This window comes from Anopheles darlingi, chromosome 2 (assembly GCF_943734745.1).
Source record: "Anopheles darlingi chromosome 2, idAnoDarlMG_H_01, whole genome shotgun sequence".
NCBI classification, from domain to species: domain Eukaryota; kingdom Metazoa; phylum Arthropoda; class Insecta; order Diptera; family Culicidae; genus Anopheles; species Anopheles darlingi.
The window spans coordinates 94,864,580-94,885,542 of NC_064874.1; the positions used below are offsets into that span (position 1 = coordinate 94,864,580).

Genomic DNA, 20,963 nt, shown 5'->3' on the forward strand with positions numbered 1-20,963 from the left:
TGCTGGGGGCATGTTTGTCGAACGGCTGTTAGCGAGCATTAGATATCTACTTAAATCATAAAATTTACCCATCATACTTGCTCATAACTGCTCTAACGCCTTCCAATTTTTTAAGAGACTTCGATGGATTTATACAATCGTTAATTGTATGTTGAGAAAAATTGATATATTCCCCTTTTTTTATAGCTAAACAAGCTTTTTTTTTTGGGCCTGTCTGAAACGGCTTTGCTGAAGTATTCTGATTTCTAAACCTGGTTTTTGCTAGAATGCTGCTGATCTTAAGATATAGTGTTTGGGATTTTTTCCGATTGTGAAAGAATTATTCGAATCAGAAGAACGACTACGATTAACGTTAAACCATCTGCTTTCTTGGGGGATTTGTTCCCGTTGGTATATTTAGGAGGAGCGTAAGAGTTGCGTCATTTGGAGGGTGGGGAAGAACTGGTTGAGTCAACACCAAGAAACAACTCATATCACTGTTCAAACGAAAGCGATCATTACATCTGCTGCGAATCAGATTTTTCATAATCTTCAAACAAACTTGGCATGCACTCAACAAAAAACACAACAATCAGTGGTTTTGTTTTCTTTTGGGTTCATTTTATTTGCTTTTAAAATAGATTTCTCACATTTCTGAGTCTCAATATCTGAGTGGTTTGTGCAACTTTCAAAGCGCCTTACAATTAAACATAAAATAACGTTATTTTGTGCTACATACGATCTGGAGGGTCTCGTCGATGATCTTTAGCTATCTACTATCAACCTGCGGTTGGGCTATGAAAGAGTTTCGACTTGGAGGATTTGCCAACTTATTCTTCAAGATGCTCCAGAATCCAGTCAACGTATTTATCCACCCGTGTATACACACCTGGAGCGCTTTTTTTGCCACAGGTGTTCAACCCAAATGACACGACGCCATATTGTACGAACTGTGCACTTTGACTGATCGTTTTTAGTGGTCCACCTGAGTCTCCGGAACAATTGTCACTCAGATTTGCTCCGATCGCGCACATTTGGCTATCCTCTACCTTAACATATGGATCCTCAAGACGCAGACGTTGCAAACACTGATCGTTAGGCATCAAAGTTAAAATAGCAAATTGTAGCTTGGATGAATAGTCGGCATTGTGGGTGCTACCCCAGCCCGCGACAAAATAGTTTTTCTGAGTGGTTCGCATCAGCGGTCCGACGGGTAAACAGATAGGCTTTACATCTATTGGAGGTATAAAAGTAAAGAATTTAGTCCTCCATCAAGCAGTTAGAGTCTATCTTTCATACTTACTGTCATTCAATGATGCCTTTTCTGCAAGTCGAATCAAGGCAATATCGTTACGCTTGAATCGACTGCTGTAGTTATCATGTATAATTACACGCTCAACAGGAATGTCTTGCACAGGTTGAGCACAATCTTGCCCACCCTTATCACAGTCGATCGTCTTGTTCAGATCGTACTCACCCAACCGCACCGAAACACTAAATTAAAGAACAACAAAACGAAAGATTATGGTTTTCCATCATCTGTTTCTAAACCATTCTAACTTACATGTTTTCATCGCGGACACAGTGGGCTGCCGTCAGCACGTATCGCTCGGCAATCAGTGTCGCTCCACACGGGAACTTCCCAATGTTGTTTTCCAAGAGAGCCATCCAAGGAAACATGTACAGTTTGGCGGTCTTCCCGTGCGCTATTCGGTCATCGGAGATTGAGCCACAGTCCTGAGTATTCAGCAGGTCCATGCCACGCCGACCACTAGTTCCACCACTATCACCGAGGTTTGTTGAATCCGAAGGACAGCAAACCTTAAATTTCTATGATACATTCGACGACACCACCGTTTATCTAAGATTCCAGCATCAATTTCATATGATTGCCGATACTTACATTACCACCATTCACTGACTCGCGTTTGCACACTCGTTTACCGAATTCAAACTTGAGATTGTCGGCCCACTTGGCTGGCTCCGTGAAATGTGGCCCAAACATGGCGCATTCTCGGATATCGATACAGTCTTTCTCCCTGGCGCACTGTTTAAACTCTGAAGATTTTCAATAAAAACATGTTAGCAATTTTGCTTATTACAATATTATTCTGTATCTTACGTCCAGTAACCGGCCGACAACAGGCCGCTGCCAGCACTATGATGATTGCGGATAGACAACGGATCGCGTTCATCGTTAAGAAGATCTGGTTCTTGTCTCCGCCTGACTTTATATTCACTGCCACAAAAAAGATCTTCCGATCGTGACTCGTCGTTTGTTGTGCGAGCACTTGATACCGTAGCAGCTACTTTTATAATCGAGCACGCGAACACAGAGAGAAGAACCGAGCCCGCGGGGACAAACCTGCTTCGGACATTCGGGGACCCCTGAGCCGGCGCAGCGACAGGCAGATGTATGTCGGTGTTTGTGGGTTTATCACAAAGCCTACGATTTAAAAAAAAACAAGCAACACTCGCACCACGATTCCCCTGAGTCGGCCAGCACTAATACTATATGGCTGGAATAGTTTACACTCTCTTTCTAATTAAGTACAAAACGTTAATGAACTATCTAACCCACAAGCCTCTGTACTCTTGGGTATATTCTTGGTATGGTTGTGTGGAGCAATTGAGACACTCCCTCGCAAAACTTTTAGCATTATAAGAACGAAGTAGTTCGTCGACTGCAACTTCGTGCTTCTCAAAAGACCCGATTAACGATCGATGGTTTGACAACCTGCTCACAGAGCATTAACGATTCAACTGACCGGAAATATGCAACAGGAATGTTTTAAGAGACCTAACGATTGACGGAGCGTACGCTTCTGGAGGATGACCGCCCATCGCCATCGTTATCTAGCCGCTCTCTCGCTCTCCACTCAAGTTCCATCACAATATAGTAGTGCGTTTGGCGTTGTTAATATAATAGCAGTTTGAAAAGACTAGACCACAAGAAGTTGACCGTGAAACGCAGAGGAGCTACGCAACACGGAAACGTGTTTGACAAGTTTTGTATCGACGCAGTTGTGGAGTTCATGCGATTTCCATAACGGAAGCACATGAAGACGCGACGTTAATGTTGTGGTAGTGTGGTTGTAATCATATGAGGTGCGTTATACGATAACATGTACGAGAAAGTATATCCATTGTAGATGTCCATTGGACTGAATATCGCATAAAGATGACTGTTTCTTGAAAGACCAGTTTACAAGTAGTCAGCTCGTTACCTCCGGAACCCGACCGGCCCACTTTCGTCTTTGCCGCTGACAAGATTTCGGTTGGTAAAACCCTCGCATCGTAAAACAGTTAATGATCCACTGGACTTCCGATGCTATCTGAATTTACAGTAGAGTCAAGTGCACGTATCCACGGGATTCATTAACGCAAGACTTGCGTTTGTCAAAAGGTTACCAATACATCTTAGCTACAGCTCTACGCGGGGAGAACTTATTGCTATGCTGTCGAATAATTTTAAGGAATTTCTAATGGCATAATTTATAATTCTAATGAACTTCTGCTTTGTTCTAACACAACTAATGGATTCGATCTTTGAAATAACAAGGTTGACTGGTTTGCTGTTGAATATTTATTTATTTTTAACAGATATAGCCTTTAGTTTAACCTAAAGTAAAAGTAGGGAAAAAAGTTTTCTTTTTTATGGAAAATCCAATCACGCAGTCCTTCCTCTTCAATTGACTTCAACATATTATTGAGCAGTGTTTCCTTTAAGCTTTTAAAAATAATTAAACAATACCTCCAAGAGCCATGAAATGACTGCACTCAACTCAATTGGTTAGTATTACAATCGTTTTGATGGAGAATACATGACTAAATTGGGCATTAAGATCTTCTTTCTTCAAGTCTTCATACTTCTCCGCAACACTTAACAAGTGTGAGTGATAACATTTGTCTAGACATTTGTTGTGTATAACGGCTTAGTTTCACTATAGATTTGTTTATTGAATGTTGTAAATTAAGAAACAGTACCGTTTTTACTAATCTTTTACTAATATCACAAAACTCACATTATCGATGATTTTTGTTTGATGGAGGCGCCTAGTAAGCGGTATATATATATATATATATATATATATATATATATATATATATATATATATATATATATATATATATATATATATATATATATATATATATATATATATATATAGGTTGATTAAAGATAGCATCTATAGATCTAAACACATCTATAGGGTGTTTAAAAATGCACATAATGTGATCAGAATTCTGAACCATCAAGGGAAGAAGAGCTTGATCAAAGAGTATGCACAATATATGTACATATTCTATGTTATTATGTACATACTATATGTTGCATAATTACATGCAGTGGTGTACTCTTTTATGTAGCGGAACAAAACATAAAATGGTTTGGCGCACTTTCGAGTCTACATGCTAGTCTTTACTGTCATCGGTAGGGGATTTTCTGGCCATCGGAATTACAAGTTTTCTCCATTTTTTTAGCGTCAAACATCCTCTTGGAAAAAATCAGAAACTCAAAAATCTAGACATTGCTAAGAGAGCGGCAAATGTCTTTAACTGTAGCATCGCCGCGCATTCATTAGCAGTTTGCTATTGATTTGTGGTTTTTCCCATGATCAGGATTCCTACCTGAAACTGGTAGCCCACCTTATGGCCGGTACTTTCCCAGCCCGCACTACCAACACACTTACTGTACCGGCATTTGTTAATGTATGTCTGCTCCGAAATACACCGGGGCCACATCGACCGACCCGACTGACCGGCGATGTCAGAAGGGTGTCTGCTAAACACTTAGCACCACCATTAACAGCATGATCGCTACGACAGGGCATATGAATCACCGAGATTCGTCTCAACCACGATTTCATTCACTGCACCGACACTAGCGCGAGGAGACGTTTTGTTCGCTCGGTTGTTCACCTACACGCCCAGAAGATTGTTTATCTCGTGGGTTCACCGTGTATATTTCAATCGGGGGTTGGATTCGCGAAACACCATTCCCGTGGTGGGGATTACTTGCTATTGAGCGTACCCGATTGTCGCTTAGCCTCACTCATACCCGATCTATCAAACGATCTCGTTCTCTTCGCTCAGTTCTGATCAGTTGTGTTGTTGCGGTGATATGGGGAAAGAACGCTCTCTTACCGAATACACCAGTTTGCTCTGGTAGACGAACAGTAAAAAGCAAAACAAACGTACCAAATCAACGTTCCACTCAAGGTAGAGTTTTTGCTAAAACGTCAACTCTTCGCCCTTTCGTAAATCCATCGATCGTTTCCAAAAGAGGAAGCATCGGAAGGAGGAGGGATCGAGGTTTTCGTCGTCACGTTTCGCTTGCAGTGTGCGTGTTAAGAGAACAAGCCAAAGCGGGTGTTGTTGGGTGGTTATAAAAGAGCACACCCTAGACACTGTTAAGTTCAGTGTGGTTGTGTATGTTGATCGTGCCGGATCGCGACTTGATCTGTGTTGTCTTGTTTTAGTAGAAATAAGCGATCCTTGTTACACGAAGATGGAAAGGAAAAGGCATTACCGATGTCTCAGTGTATCACGCGCAGTCATTAACGTTGGGGTGATGAGCTTATTGTTGCTGCAACCGTTCGCTTGTCAAGGCCAAACGTATCAGCCACAAGCCCAACAGACTTTAGAACGTGAACTGATCAGCGGCCAACAACAGCAGCAACGGCTACAACAGCAACCTCAAATGCCGCTTCAGCAACGACAGCAGGCAATATCTAGTCGGAGAACAGTATCTCGTGTAACAACTCCGGCAGCACAGCCGCCTGTGTCCGGTAATGTGCAGGGTAGGATATCATTCTCCTACAACCCAGCGTCGGCCGCCGTGACTGAGCTGGCACGAGTAATCGGTGCTATCATGGGTCAACAGAGCAATGCGGGAGTCTTTTCACCCGTCAGCATTGCTTGTGCTCTTTCATTAATGCTGATCGGCGCCGAAGGCGAGACAAAGCGTGAGCTGGTGCGAGTACTAGGTTTCCAGCAGTTCGAGAATAACCTGCAAAACATGCACCAACTTTACAGCCAGATGCTAAACGACCTAGCGAAGACACAGTTTGATGTGTATCCACCATACTGGCGAACTGCTAATCCGTGTTACGATGGCGATGATGAGGGTGGCACCGACTATGATGATGGGAGTTATGAACCGCCTGCTAAAGACATCATTCGAGTCACAAATGCCGTTTTCGTGCAGGATGGAGTGCAGCTAGATGGCAACTTTGGCTACTTCTCCAAACACTACTATAATAGTACAGCAGACAATGTACCGTTCGCCACAGATCCAGGCCGGGCAGCGAACTTAATCAATGGCTGGGCTGCTCGTAGTACCGAAGGTAAAATACGTGAAATTGTGTCGACATCATTTGCGGCCGAAACAGAGATGGTAGTAGCAAGTGCGCTCTACTTCAAGGGCCTCTGGTCGGAGATGTTCGAGAAGGAAGCAACCGAACTGAAGCCGTTCTATCCAGATGGGCACGAAAGACCTGCGAAACCGGTTCTAACGATGGCGGCCGTCGGATGCTTTCCGTACTACGATGCGACACGCGAGTTCGATGCGAAGATCGTTGGCCTGTCGTACCAGGGCAACAAATCGGCCCTGTACATTATCATGCCGAATAACTCGACCCGTCAACGAATGCAAGAATTCCAGCGTAATCTTACACCGGCCATGATCGGTGAGATGGTAATAAAAATGACGACACGCAAAATGTATCTACAGCTGCCCAAGATGCGCATCTCGAATACAATCAATCTGCGCGATGTGCTACAGCGACTCGGACTTCGAACGATCTTCAATGCTGGACAAAGCGATTTATCGGGCATGATCGCACGGCCTGTACCATTGAATATCTACGAAACACGGTTTGGAGGCTCCACACCAGACCCATCGTCAGTGGTGTTTCCGATTGATGACTATTATCCTCCGAATCCAACAGAAGGGCGCCGTGGCAGCGCAAATGCTGGCAACCAACCCTATGGGGCTCGTCCTATTACGGATAATATCCAGCCATCTAACATTTTCCGTGAATCCGCCAACGGGGTGAAACCGCAATCGGTCAAGACAGAAAAGCAATTGCATGTTAGTGAATTCATTCACAAAGTAGAGCTAGACATCAATGAGAAGGGTACAGAGGGTGGAGCGATTACAACGTCCACCATCTTCCGATCACTTCCATCAATACATTTCCGAGCGGATGCACCATTCCTATTACTACTTGGACACGATGAAACAAGACTTCCGCTATTCTACGGTTCAATATACGATCCTTCTCCTTAGAGAAAAGCAAATAGTCAAGATTCGGATCATTTGAACTACGGTTTTGTGTTAAGCTAATTTGCTGTAACTTGAGACACTACTATAGGCTGATCCTGTAATCAACTGAAACGCTACTCCAGACTGCTGATACATGATGTAGATAGATTTCACATGGCGCCATAGGCACCCGAGCTATACAGCATAGTATCCTGAATTGATGAGAGTCATCTGATGAGAAAAATCGCTGTATGCTTAGTTGTGGCTGCAACAAGCCCCGATCGTAATTTCCAGTAAAGACAAATTCAGCAAATGACGTTAGTTGGATCAACAGGTGTTCAATTGTGTTACACATTGAGCTCGTGTAACTTATTTATTGCGCTGGCAGCAGCGGTGCCCCCACAATGAATCTCTTCTTCAGGTTAAACTATACTGTGGTCGAGAAGACGAGTGTATCGAAAAGTACTCATACCGAACACTTTTCTAAAGTGTACCCTATTAAAAACTTAAGAAGAATAAACTCTATGTTACATATAACTGGCTTTCGATATGCTTTGTAGTGGTTCAATGTCTCGTATTATATCTATACTATCCCCTCGGTCTGTAATCTCTGAGTATAAATGTATAATATGTGTAGACCGAAACACACAAATGATTTACGCGAGACATGAAATTTAAAAAACAATTTAAAAATATTTCTTAGCAATGCATTTTTATTTCTATAGATGCTATATTTCATGAAAATTTGTGAAGATACGGACTTGCTTTCTTGGTTTTCTACGAGAGCCTCTCAGAATGTGCCTCTTTTAAATTCAAGCAATATCTAAAGAACAGGAGAATGGATCGCCGGAAAAAATAACTATTGGAATCAATAATTATACCTTCGGTGTACATAAAATTAAATATGATCTTATTAATTAATTTTTCGATAAAATCATTGTTCTATATCCAATTTTTTTTTCATCCTAGTCAAGTTTTGTACGTACGGGTGACGATCAATAGCAAGCATAACAAATCTGGCTGGAAGGAAAACATTTATTATCTATATCTCTAAGTTTGAATGAATTGACCAGGGAAACGATACGTAGGGTAAAAATAAAGTTAAGATGATTGACTGTTTGTCTTCTTCTAAATCAAACTTGAAAATTAGATTAATTTAAGATTGTTTGTAATAGCAATGAGTTAAAAAGGAATTGTTAAGGTCAGCGAGGCAACCAACCCCGCAAAAAAGATCGTACTTGAATGCAATTTGTTTTTAACAGTATGCAAGTTGAATGGGAATTATTCTCTGTGTCCGCACGGGACGCGATTACAGTCTCGTGTAAATACACGGATTTGATTTTCTCAAAACATTTTAATGTGAAGAAAAATTATTGAATAATTTTACTCATTTTGCTGAAGCCATGATAGCCGAGCCTAAAGCCGAGATACTAAAATTACATAAAATGTTATCAAGTGAAGTTAGAATTCGAAACAACGCTGCACTTCGCTGCAAGAACGTACATTTAAACAACTCAAGTGTACAGAAACCCTTAATTATACATAGTTCATCAATATACAATATATACGATGTATAACGCAATATTTCGCAAAATGTGGTAGCAAACAGCGAACGCACAGTTGTTTTTTTTTTTTTTCAAAATATGAATTGAAACTCAAAGAGCGAAGATAGTCCTGAACAGTTGCAAATGACAATTTTATACCTTTTTAATATTTCTATGCAGCTAGAAGCAGCTAGAGACAGAATTTCTGCACCAAAATAACCATTATTACAGAAAATGAGTTTACTATGCAATAAACTATGTTACAGACGTTCCGCAAAAGTAGCGATCGAAAAAGCGGTGCTCTATTGCCAAGATCCGCGCCATTATCCTTCGTTGTATGCTCGCTTGATTTGTTTTATTTTACAGTGTAGAAAATTAAACTGCTGTTACTGCATATTACTGTACTGTGTAAAATTTGAAAAAGAATGCGTCATCAATCAAATATAAAAGATAATTCATTTTTCGGAGAGCACTAATTCTAAATTTGAAATACAAAAATGTGTCACACTCCGCTCCTCTGATAATCAGTAAAATACAATCATCTACCAAACAGATGGTGGTGCGTCACTAAGAAACAAACACATTTCAGTTTTCTGTCATCTAAATGTGTTTGTCGTTCTGCTTGAGATACGTAAATATGACTCCGCTATGGTTTGACAAAAAACTTGAAAATTAGATTAATTTAAGATTGTTTGTAATAGCAATGAGTTAAAAAGGAATTGTTAAGGTCAGCGAGGCAACCAACCCCGCAAAAAAGATCGTACTTGAATGCAATTTGTTTTTAACAGTATGCAAGTTGAATGGGAATTATTCTCTGTGTCCGCACGGGACGCGATTACAGTCTCGTGTAAATACACGGATTTGATTTTCTCAAAACATTTTAATGTGAAGAAAAATTATTGAATAATTTTACTCATTTTGCTGAAGCCATGATAGCCGAGCCTAAAGCCGAGATACTAAAATTACATAAAATGTTATCAAGTGAAGTTAGAATTCGAAACAACGCTGCACTTCGCTGCAAGAACGTACATTTAAACAACTCAAGTGTACAGAAACCCTTAATTATACATAGTTCATCAATATACAATATATACGATGTATAACGCAATATTTCGCAAAATGTGGTAGCAAACAGCGAACGCACAGTTGTTTTTTTTTTTTTCAAAATATGAATTGAAACTCAAAGAGCGAAGATAGTCCTGAACAGTTGCAAATGACAATTTTATACCTTTTTAATATTTCTATGCAGCTAGAAGCAGCTAGAGACAGAATTTCTGCACCAAAATAACCATTATTACAGAAAATGAGTTTACTATGCAATAAACTATGTTACAGACGTTCCGCAAAAGTAGCGATCGAAAAAGCGGTGCTCTATTGCCAAGATCCGCGCCATTATCCTTCGTTGTATGCTCGCTTGATTTGTTTTATTTTACAGTGTAGAAAATTAAACTGCTGTTACTGCATATTACTGTACTGTGTAAAATTTGAAAAAGAATGCGTCATCAATCAAATATAAAAGATAATTCATTTTTCGGAGAGCACTAATTCTAAATTTGAAATACAAAAATGTGTCACACTCCGCTCCTCTGATAATCAGTAAAATACAATCATCTACCAAACAGATGGTGGTGCGTCACTAAGAAACAAACACATTTCAGTTTTCTGTCATCTAAATGTGTTTGTCGTTCTGCTTGAGATACGTAAATATGACTCCGCTATGGTTTGACAAATTATGATTTAGCTGGTGTGCGATGACTCAATTGATCGAACAATTAATTTTGCTGTCGTTGCTCAGAAGAGAAATATTCTTAACAATCATGTGGAAAGTCCATAACGAAGAGCGCTTCAAGATTCAATCGTTATAATTCATTGGTTATCATAAATTAGGGCAAATTACTTCTAATGAACCGTGGACAATGAAAACCGCCCCAATTATTCGTGTACATCTGTTGACGTTGTTGCTGAACCCCCAGCATGACTCATGACTTCATCTTAAAACTGTATTTGGCGATACCCTTTGCTGCAGTTTCTGTTCGGTTCCGCTCGTACTGGCACTGCATGACGATGGGATCTCAAAGTCCATTGGCGTCGTGCTGTTAGCTCACGATCCCCGTAGATGTTGCATGCTTTAAACATTTTTCGATGGCGTCATATTTGGTGGCGATTGTTCATCATTCACATTAATGAATGGATCATGTGGGAAGATGCTTCGTTGAAAGTGAAATTTCATATGTTCGTCACGTCATTATTAAATGATGTTGAGGATCGAATCCTGCGTTCGGTACAAGCTGAACTGGGTTTTCCTTTAATTGAACATCTAACCAGCATCTCAATCGTTCCCCAGTGCCGTAAGTTTGAAAAAAAAACACTTATGACGATGACAATGCAAAGTCATACTTCCGGAACGGTGTAAATCAGTAAGCTATTGCAATCCCTAACCCCTTTGCCTTGTCTCTTAAGACTATTAATAGATGACAGGAAACAGGAAAGCACTTAAGTTAGTTTCAACTTTACCTCTGAAATGTAGTTTTAAACCTTTTGTTTGACAAAGAGCTGATAAGTAGTAACATCTTTAAAGGATAATGTGCATTACTTACATATTAATTATACTTACAATTTCTAAAGTAAAAAAAATACTTGTTCACGGACACATTATACATCATATATGTTGTGATTGTGTTTTCCTAATTAAAAATCAGTATGGAAAGCTTTACTGGTAAATCCGAACGTGCTTATCGGTAATTAATTGTCGACTCAAAGGCGCAATTACAAATGGGTCATTCAGAGGCTCTTTTTTCTTCTGAATGCTTTATATTCTATTATGTTCTTCTCTCGTTCTTATCTCTACGTGCCATCAATTCTTTAACTCACATTCTTTCGCACTTCTTTAACTACAATAATACGTTGCATTAGTCTAAATTACAGAATTGAGCTAATAATGTTATCTATGTTTTAATTTATTTTTCTTGGAAGAAAATTACTACTACTACCACAAGTTGAATAACTATCGATGAAATATCTTCGAGCCGCAACTGTGAGGAGAATTGGCATTGTTATTTTTAGTAATATTCATTGCTATGTTTCCTTTTTCTTGGCGTTGCGATAATCTTACTACATCGGGTGCATCATCTTTTCACGATGACGTTATGAGAATAAAAGATAAAGCTTTTATCTTTTTACAACGTTGACCGGCGTTACCGACATCATGAGCCTCGGTGTAGAATACCATTATGCCGTAGAAGCTTATCAATGCAAATAGAGGAACCGCAATTACGTTCGAATGACTGCATCTGACGATGCTTAAGGTGACGGCTGTGTAAACGGGGTCTAGGGCACATTTTTGTACATAATTGGCGGCTTGAAATATGAGTCATCCTCCGCTACTAGTCGCTAAAAAATGGATTTGACAAAAAGTTTTGTTTTTAAAGAAAACTGAAAACAATAGAAAAAAGATATTTTTCTATAAATGAATTTCTTTCATTAAATTTTGTTGAAAAAGCTTTTAAATACATATTTTGTATACATTCAACTATAGCTTCACTGTTTAAACCAAGAGCGCGTCCGCAACAAACCCCTATGACATCATGAATGAGAGAATATGATATTCACACCAGTCTTCGTCTGATGTGTGACCCTACAAGAGGTCAACAACGCTAAAAGTCGGTGATCTACAAGAAATCTTGTCCACCTTAAAGATCAAATGGATTTTCCCTGGTTGACTGGAACCTATCAAGGAGATCAAACACTTCCGAGTATCCGGTCAAGGATATGAGAGCAAACCACGTTGATACCATGCGCTCTAATAGCCTAGCATTCCATAGACAGTTAATAACGTATCAGACGTAAGTCCTTTCATAACCTGAGACTACTATTGGGCTTCTATTGTTAGATCTTCTATCTCTCTGTATTGGATTTTTATTGTTGGATCTTTTATCTCTCTGGATTTGAGGGGATAAGTACGAAGCAACGCCGTGCGAGCAATCGCGCTTTGCGCGACACGGCGTCTGGCAAGTATAAGTGTACGAGCGAACCGCATTTCAGCATCAGTTGTAAGGCACAGCTTCAGCGTGATAGACACGCGGTCGCAGCATAAAACAAACTTTCCAACTCAGTGAGTGATCAAGTGCGGTTCTACAGACACACAGGAGCAGAATTGTTGTTAACTTGCCCTGGTGAGTTGCTTCTCGGTGTACCGGAGGGAAGCTAGCGCAAAGCTGCATTTGTGTGCGCATCGTACAATGGAACCTTGAATTACTGTGAGCCTGTTAAGTGCGCTTTTCAATTAATAGTTAATGAAAGCTGCTTTGTGATAGATTGCAATAACCTCAGGGTTATGGTGATAGTTCAAGTGACATCGGCTGGGCTCAGTAACGTTCGAATACCCATTATGTTGTAGGATTAGATCATTGCTCTATGTTATCAGTTTTCCAATAATAGAAACACATTTCATTAAGTGCACGATGAAACCATTCGCGCGGTCAATGGGCATGGGTTTTTGGTGACGGGTAGTGAGTAATTTCGAATCCATACCCAACCGCTTTTCCGGTTAGGGTTGGTTTGAACTGCGTCGCGTGCCTTTACGTTCTGGTCGTTTCTCATGAGTTGTATGCGAACAATAAGTAGTGATCAACAAAACTGTAGACTATTATGGCGCGTAGATTTAGTGAATTTTGTTAGTTGTTGAAATTAGTTTTTGAAATCAAACAGGAATCAGCAAAACCATGGCATGCTGCGCAGACAAGGCACCTATTTTGTCGTTATTTAAGTCGCTTCGCAAATTATCACCATTAACCGAGCAATTCACTTTCAAGGTCAGTGCTAAGAATAGTGCATTGAATATCATCACTAACGTCAGTCACATCTCTTGCTACACTGGGCATTTTTATACAGCGCTGATCGTGTTCGATCGTTTCATTGGTAATGCTTGTGGCGATCAAAGCATTTATTAATTACCAGGCCTACAATAAAATAAGTACGACTGGAAACTGAAACACGTTACTTCCCGATTGTAGATGAAACACGTTCTCAAGCCAATCGTGTTCAACATATCGTACATTTGATGCAAGTATCGATGTTATTGAATCCGTGAAGCAAACTATAGATTTGTTCTAGATTGCCTATTAACCTCACGACATCGACAACGTGTTATCAGATTTATTGTGGAAAGTTTTAGTATTGATTAGCTGGCTTGGCTACAACTGGTACGTTATCGATGATCATTTAGTATGTTTGAGGCATGTGTGTTGAGGTGTTTAAAGAGGATAAATACCACTTGAACAGTAACAATAATCAACAGAATCATAACAGGCATTAATATAACACCATGCTGCCTGTGAAAACATGAGCGCTGGGAAAACAAATCATTCCAAAGATACCACCAGAAAGATACTATATTAACGAAAACTATTTTAAAGGATTGAAGAATTGCATTTGCATAGTCTAATGCTTTACTGATGATCCAACTGCACATTGTTTGGCTGTTTGTGTGCCATGGTTCTCCACAATGAGGCTTCACACTAACTCACACGTTCCGAGACAAACAAAACCATAAAACTGGATCCATCCCGAGTGCGAGATCATTCACTTAGCGCTTCGTTTAAAAATGTGCATCAAATTATAGCTTAACACGTTTGCTACGTGCACGAAGTGTCTGTTTTGCCTCCATATGTTAAGGTGTTAGACAATTTAAAGCTGTTCAATGAAGGTTGGTTTTACGAAGAAAGCACGCTCGTTCTAGTGGTCGCTCATAAAACAATGGTTTTTAATTAAAAAGATTGTTTTAAATCATACACTTCATTCAATCTAGAACCATCTTTTAAAATGTCGATTCTGTACTTTGTCATGTTTATCTATAAAGTCATTTTATTAAAAACTGTGATATGTCCGTACTGATGACGATTTTTATCTAGAACTCTAATTTAATTAAACGAAAATTTCTCTCACGCAATTCGAAGACGTGATGAGTACTAACTATTAAGGAAAGAAATATATGTGAACAATTGTGATTTATATCAGCTGTTGTCATCCACCGATCACGATTCTCGCTATGGCCGTTATTCGTTAGGCGATTTATTTGTAGGCAAGCACCACAACCGCCAACCCTTTCGGCGTGTGGAAGTCGTGTATTTTCCAAGTTTTTTGGAATTTCCAACTCCCGATCACAATACCAGTTTGACGTAGACTATGTAACTGGAACGAGAGTGTTGTGAGTGGTGCGAGCATTGTCCATGCAGTTGATCACGATCGCAACATTACGTACAGGGTTATCGCTGCCGCTTATGTGGCCTGTGTTTACTTCTTCTTATGGTGGGTCGGTACTGGTTAGTGTTTGAAACTAACGCGTATTAATTTTTCTCCTTTTTTCAGCCAATATGAAGCTCTCTCCGACAACGTTTTTAGCAATATGCATGCTCTCAGTAGCAGTGATTCAATGCCAATGGACTCGACGCTACACAACTTCAGGCTACACCCCTATGGTACGGCAGACATCGCGTTTCGCGTCGAGACTAGGAGTCGATGCAGCTTCGAGCACAACGGCACCGGCCAAAGAACAGCCAGCCAGAAGCTTCGCTCAACCACCCCAAAATGATCCACGAGTTGCACAATCCGTCGTGGATTTAATGCTACGACTTAGCAATACGATGGTGCAGCAGCAGAGCAAAACGGAATTATTTTCCCCTCTCAGCATTTCAATGGTAGCCAATTTGTTGTTTTTGGGTTCAAAGGGAATCACGCACAGTGAGTTTAACAAGTTGTTGACACCGGCCGGTATGGATTGGAAGCAATTACATCGTAATTACGGAGGAGTACTGGCCAATATGATGGCAACGACGCCAATCGATAACCGGCGTGAACCTTGGCGTCGCCAGACGTGCCATGAGGAAGACGACTATGAAGATGATGTTGGGCAGTCGACAGTAGTTCAAAAGTAAGTTGCGGCAAAAAATGCTATGTAGACTGTGTGGATAACATTTTTCTCGTTTTGATTTTTTTATGCAATAGTAATCAGATCATACGAGTGGCCAATGCAATTTTCTACCATAACAACCTTCCCATCAGCCAGCAGTATGTTAAACTAGCTCGTGAATTGTATGGTTCATTGGTGTACCCATTGGATCTAAACGCAGACTCTTCAGCCGGTGTCATCAATCGATGGGTAAATGACATGACTGCCGGCAAGATTAGTAGAATGATCGAAGGACCGATAAGCAGCAGTGCTGGCATGGTGGTTGCCAATGCACTTTACTTCAAAGCTGATTGGAGAAGACAGTTCGATGGATACTCAACACGGGATGCAGCTTTCTTTTCGGACGGAATGGATAGATTGTCGTACAGCGTGAAAATGATGTTCCTCAGCGCTTGTCTTCCCTTCTATCGCACATATGATGCATCCGATGTAACCATTGTCGGGCTTCCGTATCGAGATAACATCACAACAATGTACCTGATCCAACCTGCAAACTCCAGCCGGACGACACTCCGTCGACTACAGGAAACACTGAACGTCAAAACGCTGGAAACTTGGATTGGACGTATGAAGCTGCAGAAAACAAGTGTTCGTTTGCCAAAAATGCACTTGCGCAGTAATTTAGACTTGTCGCAGTCTTTCCAAAGGCTTGGTTTCAATTCGATCTTTAGTCCAGCCAAGAGCGATTTCTCTAATATGTTTCCAGCCAACAGCGGTGGCCAAAAGCCGTATGTGAATCAAATAGTCCACAAACTGGACCTCACAATCGACGAGTCAGGTACTGAAGGCGCTGCTGCCACTGCGGCATTAATCGATCGTATTGGGTCGCCTGCATTTTTCAATGGCAACACACCGTTCCTGATATATTTAAGACACGAGCCTACCGGTTTGCCGTTGTTCTACGGTCCCGTGTTTGACCCAAGATAAACAGTATTTTGTTTAAGTACTATGTCTTTTAGGGCGTAGACCAAAGAAAGTATACATTATCATGTAGCATTAGGATCCCTTCTGTGTATTTATTTTATAACAATTTGGATGTTAGGCCAAGGCAGTTTGTCTTTTGTCATCGTTAATCCTAAGCTCTAACTTCTATTAACATAAAGAAATATGTTTTTAAAAAATGAGTTTCATTTTGATTGCAGTGTTGAACATGTAATGCGCTCTTCGAAATCAAATTAACATATTCAAGCACCCTCATTCCATTCCAGGTATCGGTTGTTCAGGTAAATATTTATTCTTACTACCAAATTTTCGTTTGATAAATTTTTGTAGAGTAGGATGGTAAATCAATTATATTAAATTAAATTTCGAATCACATTGTAATTGTACCTTGATTATATCACTCTAATACAGCTGTTTCAGCATAAATGACTACGAATAGCAATGAGCTATCGATTCTGATTTCCATTTCAAACCTGCTTTATAAGAATACTTTTGCAAGATATTCATGTGCGTGGCAGGGGAACAAATAATCCGCTTTGGTCTCGTCTAAACATACCAACGAGGTGAGTACAGACAGGCTGAACAAATATTACTGAATATCGTACATTGTTATGCATAACTCTACCGCGAGCAATCGACGGGTAAAACTGATTTGCCGCTTTACGAGAGTTTGAAGTTCAGTTAATGGTGACATGTTTCCAGTGAAACATTCCAGAGTGATGAGGATGGTAAAGATCGCATGGCAAGATCAACTGTTCGGTAAGGTGTAAGGGAGATGTAATGATAACGTTTTAACGAAAAGTCAATTCGGGTAATCCCCGAAGGGCATGTTTTGGACATAGAATGATCCTTGAAAGACGTCCACGGATCTGGTCAACTCAGTTCGGATCTCTTCGATCTCGGCACAGGTGCTGCTTGTTGAGCATACCGGCCAATCAAGACAATAGGATGGAATTTAGTGTGCTGTTTGTTGCACTCTTTGCATCATTTGCTGGGTTGGTTTGTAACAACTGTTGACAGTGGTAACCAGTATGGAACCTTTTCTGCCTTGAAGGTATCGAATAATTGTAAGGTTTATTATATCAGCTGTTTTTCGTGAATGTGTGGATCGCCAAAGCTGTGTACAAATTGCTCTTTGTGGTCAGTATTTACATGGTGAACGAACCACCAAAGAATTGGCCTCCTAGTGTTCGGCAAAAGGCGTTAATGCGATTATGCGACACACAAAAGAGCGTCAATGGTTCCAAGGTATGCGTCTTTTTATTGGGCCATGGTGTTAATCGTGCGACCCATTACGAATGCCATTAATTTTCAGATTTATTACATATGCTGCGAGCGAGAGGAGATCACGTGCGGTGTATCTAGAGTACAGTTGATCGCTTACGAACAGGAGACCAAGCCTTATGCATTTCCCTGGATGGCGCTATTGGAATCAACTATCAATGAGGAGCTTCCTTGTGGAGGAAGTCTCATTAGTGACCGCCATGTACTTACTGCCGCACACTGTGTAAAAGGGCGTAAAATGTAGGATTGTGAATAATCGTGCATTAAAAATAGTACCTCTAAGCAGTTTTCTTAATTACATCTGTGCAGTTTAAGCATACGTCTTGGAGTTCACAACCTAAATCGTGATCAATACTGTGATGAACAGCGCATTGGTTTTAAAGACAGCAACGAAGATGATTATTTGTCTAACTGTGGACCACCGGCTCAGCGCATCCCCGTTCAATCAATTTCCACGCACCCCAAGTACAGTCCCCGATTGAAACGCAACGATTTGGCAGTATTGCGACTCCGGTATCCTGCGGTCATCGGTTACAGTGAGTGTGTGGTAACGTGGTTTGAAATTCAATTCGTATCAAATGGTGTATTTTTCCAACAGGCATTACACCGATTTGTTTACCATTAACGGACGAACTGAGAATGTATCTACCGACGGATTCATTTGTTACCGGCTGGGGCATGACAGAGCAAGGGCACAGGTCATCGATTTTGCGTTATGCCGTTTTACCAACTGTACCCTCCGCCCAATGTGTAATGCTAATCAAAGAACTCGATCGAATGATTGTTCTTGATAAGGGACACCTTTGTACCGGTGGTAATAACAAAACGGCACGCTGCAATGGAGATTCTGGCGGTCCTTTACAGTATATATCGGACTCTAATCGTTTCGTTCTGCAAGGTGTCGTATCATTCGGCGTGAAAACATGTGGTACCAAAGTGGTACCGGGTGTATTCGCGAACGTGAGTAATTATATTGATTGGATTGTTGCAGAAGGCAAGCCACTTCCCTAGCAGACGCATAGAATAAATAAACTCATGTAACCACTGCTGTGTTGATGCCATTTAAAGTAAATTCAAGTAAGGTAGAAATGTTGTTTTGGGGTATTAAAAATGTACTTCAATATAGGACAGCGACGCCTTTACCTGGCACACTTTGTGCCAAATGAACGCTTTCAATTTTAAATTGGTGCAATGTATTTATACTTTTTTATATTAAATCTGATTTTGAAAATGTTGATTTAGGGAAAACCACTTCAAAGTTTTATTTAGCAAAATAATGCTAATTTATTTCACATGCTCTCGAAAGTGTCGGCATTCAGCGGAACCGGAAATCGCGGGCCGCGTGGTCGTCGCGATCGTGCGCGGTCCGTTTAGTATTTGGAACCACGGACGATGCTCTCACGGGACTGGGCGTTCATTTTTCCAGCTTCTCTTTGGCTCTCGCACGTACGCTTTCCTTCTGGCAAACAGTCCGCTGCGCTTCTGCTAAAATGTTCTGTTTTGCGTTGCTGTTTGCCGCCATAAAATAATGTTGAAAACTCCTTAGGTGGTGCCAGACGGAGCGTAAATTTACAAATTAATGCCAAAACGTTTACGCTTCGATATGTTTACGTGGCTGGGTTGAGGAAATTAAAATCGTTTTGTGGAAGAAAAGGATTGAACACACTAGCAATGATCACTATCTATCAATGTAAACCACAAATAGAACATATTGCGAGCCCTTCCGTTTGCAAACAGCTTTTACTCTAGGTTTTACGCTCCACGGACCTATAATCGTTTGACAGCATGTAAACGGCAAGCGTAAATGTTTTGCATCAGTTTATCAGGCTCTTTTTTCCAAAACCACTTGCAACGTTCTTCGTTTTGAAGCAAAACAATGACTCGAGGTTGTAGCCCACTTTTCACATCATTCCTGATTCTGATGAAAGTGTTTCTTTATTTGGGGCAAAATGCTCATGTTCTTTCGTGGATTTATCACGGATTAATCAGTTTATCAGGCTCTTTTTTCCAAAACCACTTGCAACTCTTTTCGTTTTACAGCAAAACAATGACACAGGATTGTAGCCCACTTTTCACATCATTCCTGATTCTGATGAAAGTGTTTCTTTATTTGGGGCAAAATGCTCATGTTCTTTCGTGGATTAATCACAGATTAATCAGTTTATCCGGCTCTTTTTCCCAAAACCACTTGCAACGTTCTTCGTTTTGAAGCAAAACAATGACACAGGATTGTAGCCCACTTTTCACATCATTCCTGATTCTGATGAAAGTGTTTCTTTATTTGGGGCAAAATGCTCATGTTCTTTCGTGGATTTATCACGGATTAATCAGTTTATCAGGCTCTTTTTTCCAAAACCACTTGCAACTCTTTTCGTTTTACAGCAAAACAATGACACAGGATTGTAGCCCACTTTTCACATCATTCCTGATTCTGATGAAAGTGTTTCTTTGTTTGGGGCAAAATGCTCATGTTCTTTCGTGGATTTATCACAGATTAATCAGTTTATCCGGCTCTTTTTTCCAAAACCACTTGCAACGCTCTTCGTTTTGAAGCAAAACAATGACACAGGGTTGTAGCCCATTTTTCGCATCATTCCTGATTCTAATGAAAGTGTTTCTTTGTTTGGGGCAAAATGCTCATGTTCTTTCGTGGATTTATCACAGATTAATCAGTTTATCAGGCTCTTTTTTCCAAAACCACTTGCAACCAAGGTACTTTAAAAAGACAGGTAGCATCTTAACCGCTTTGACAGGTCACCATTTTCAATTTGTTTGACATTCATAGCAGGGCGCTTTTTATCAACAAAACCACGTGAGTTTCAAGAAGAAGAAGAAGAAGATGTGGGCAAGTTTGATGGTTTTATCAGGGAAAGTACTTGATTTCACTCTTTTTCGAATGTTTAAATGATTCAGCTCTCTATTTAAGATCATTCGAGCGACCGAGTTATGTTTTACAGCGAGTGAGCACGGTCCAGGA

General features: G+C 40.4%; 4 protein-coding genes across 8 annotated transcripts; 3 read left to right on the forward strand and 1 right to left on the reverse strand.

Moving 5' to 3' along the window:
* Positions 1 to 560: 560 nt before the first annotated feature.
* Positions 561 to 2,947, reverse strand: LOC125949591 (serine protease grass-like). Its single transcript, XM_049676738.1, has 5 exons — positions 2,102 to 2,947; positions 1,883 to 2,037; positions 1,544 to 1,809; positions 1,283 to 1,473; positions 561 to 1,213 (listed from the first exon to the last, which is right to left on the reverse strand). Exons 1-5 carry the CDS (start codon positions 2,172 to 2,174, stop codon positions 810 to 812), a joined length of 1,089 nt encoding a protein of 362 aa, XP_049532695.1. The 5' UTR covers positions 2,175 to 2,947; the 3' UTR covers positions 561 to 809.
* Positions 2,948 to 4,883: 1,936 nt separating this feature from the next.
* Positions 4,884 to 12,218, forward strand: LOC125949589 (serine protease inhibitor 28Dc-like). Its single transcript, XM_049676733.1, has one exon. It carries the CDS (start codon positions 5,492 to 5,494, stop codon positions 7,271 to 7,273), a length of 1,782 nt encoding a protein of 593 aa, XP_049532690.1. The 5' UTR covers positions 4,884 to 5,491; the 3' UTR covers positions 7,274 to 12,218.
* A 608-nt stretch (positions 12,219 to 12,826) lies between these two features.
* On the forward strand, positions 12,827 to 16,884 carry LOC125949590 (serine protease inhibitor 28Dc-like). 4 transcript variants are annotated; one of them, XM_049676736.1, is made up of 4 exons: positions 12,829 to 12,965; positions 13,501 to 13,604; positions 15,160 to 15,721; positions 15,796 to 16,884. In XM_049676736.1, exons 3-4 carry the CDS (start codon positions 15,165 to 15,167, stop codon positions 16,685 to 16,687), a joined length of 1,449 nt encoding a protein of 482 aa, XP_049532693.1. In that variant the 5' UTR covers positions 12,829 to 12,965; positions 13,501 to 13,604; positions 15,160 to 15,164; the 3' UTR covers positions 16,688 to 16,884. The 4 variants fall into 4 exon arrangements, with proteins under 4 accessions (XP_049532692.1, XP_049532693.1, XP_049532694.1 ...); XM_049676735.1 differs by lacking the exon at positions 13,501 to 13,604 and having other exon boundaries at positions 12,827 to 12,965; XM_049676737.1 differs by lacking the exon at positions 13,501 to 13,604 and having other exon boundaries at positions 12,829 to 13,049.
* A 138-nt stretch (positions 16,885 to 17,022) lies between these two features.
* On the forward strand, positions 17,023 to 20,391 carry LOC125949593 (serine protease grass-like). Of its 2 annotated transcripts, XM_049676739.1 has the most exons (5): positions 17,023 to 17,724; positions 17,789 to 17,950; positions 18,018 to 18,226; positions 18,296 to 18,522; positions 18,585 to 20,391. In XM_049676739.1, the coding sequence occupies exons 2-5, from the start codon at positions 17,855 to 17,857 to the stop codon at positions 18,995 to 18,997; spliced, it is 945 nt and encodes a 314-aa protein (XP_049532696.1). In that variant the 5' UTR covers positions 17,023 to 17,724; positions 17,789 to 17,854; the 3' UTR covers positions 18,998 to 20,391. The 2 variants fall into 2 exon arrangements, with proteins under 2 accessions (XP_049532696.1, XP_049532697.1); XM_049676740.1 differs by lacking the exons at positions 17,789 to 17,950; positions 18,018 to 18,226 and having other exon boundaries at positions 17,023 to 17,461.
* The last annotated feature ends 572 nt before the right edge of the window (positions 20,392 to 20,963 follow it).

Excerpts from the sequence above, each read along its gene's own strand:
- LOC125949590 (XM_049676734.1), top strand. The coding sequence starts at position 15,021 with ATGCAGTTGATCACGATCGCAACATTACGTACAGGGTTATCGCTGCCG. Across the intron at positions 15,100-15,159 it reads TGTGTTTACTTCTTCTTATG|CCAATATGAAGCTCTCTCCG; the intron begins GTGGGTCGGTAC and ends TCCTTTTTTCAG. Across the intron at positions 15,722-15,795 it reads CAGTCGACAGTAGTTCAAAA|TAATCAGATCATACGAGTGG; the intron begins GTAAGTTGCGGC and ends TTTATGCAATAG.
- LOC125949589 (XM_049676733.1), top strand. The coding sequence starts at position 5,492 with ATGGAAAGGAAAAGGCATTACCGATGTCTCAGTGTATCACGCGCAGTC.
- LOC125949591 (XM_049676738.1), bottom strand. The coding sequence starts at position 2,174 with ATGAACGCGATCCGTTGTCTATCCGCAATCATCATAGTGCTGGCAGCG. Across the intron at positions 2,038-2,101 it reads TTGTCGGCCGGTTACTGGAC|AGTTTAAACAGTGCGCCAGG; the intron begins GTAAGATACAGA and ends GAAAATCTTCAG. Across the intron at positions 1,474-1,543 it reads TGTGTCCGCGATGAAAACAT|TGTTTCGGTGCGGTTGGGTG; the intron begins GTAAGTTAGAAT and ends TCTTTAATTTAG.
- LOC125949593 (XM_049676739.1), top strand. The coding sequence starts at position 17,855 with ATGGTGAACGAACCACCAAAGAATTGGCCTCCTAGTGTTCGGCAAAAG. Across the intron at positions 17,951-18,017 it reads AGAGCGTCAATGGTTCCAAG|ATTTATTACATATGCTGCGA; the intron begins GTATGCGTCTTT and ends ATTAATTTTCAG. Across the intron at positions 18,523-18,584 it reads TCCTGCGGTCATCGGTTACA|GCATTACACCGATTTGTTTA; the intron begins GTGAGTGTGTGG and ends TTTTTCCAACAG.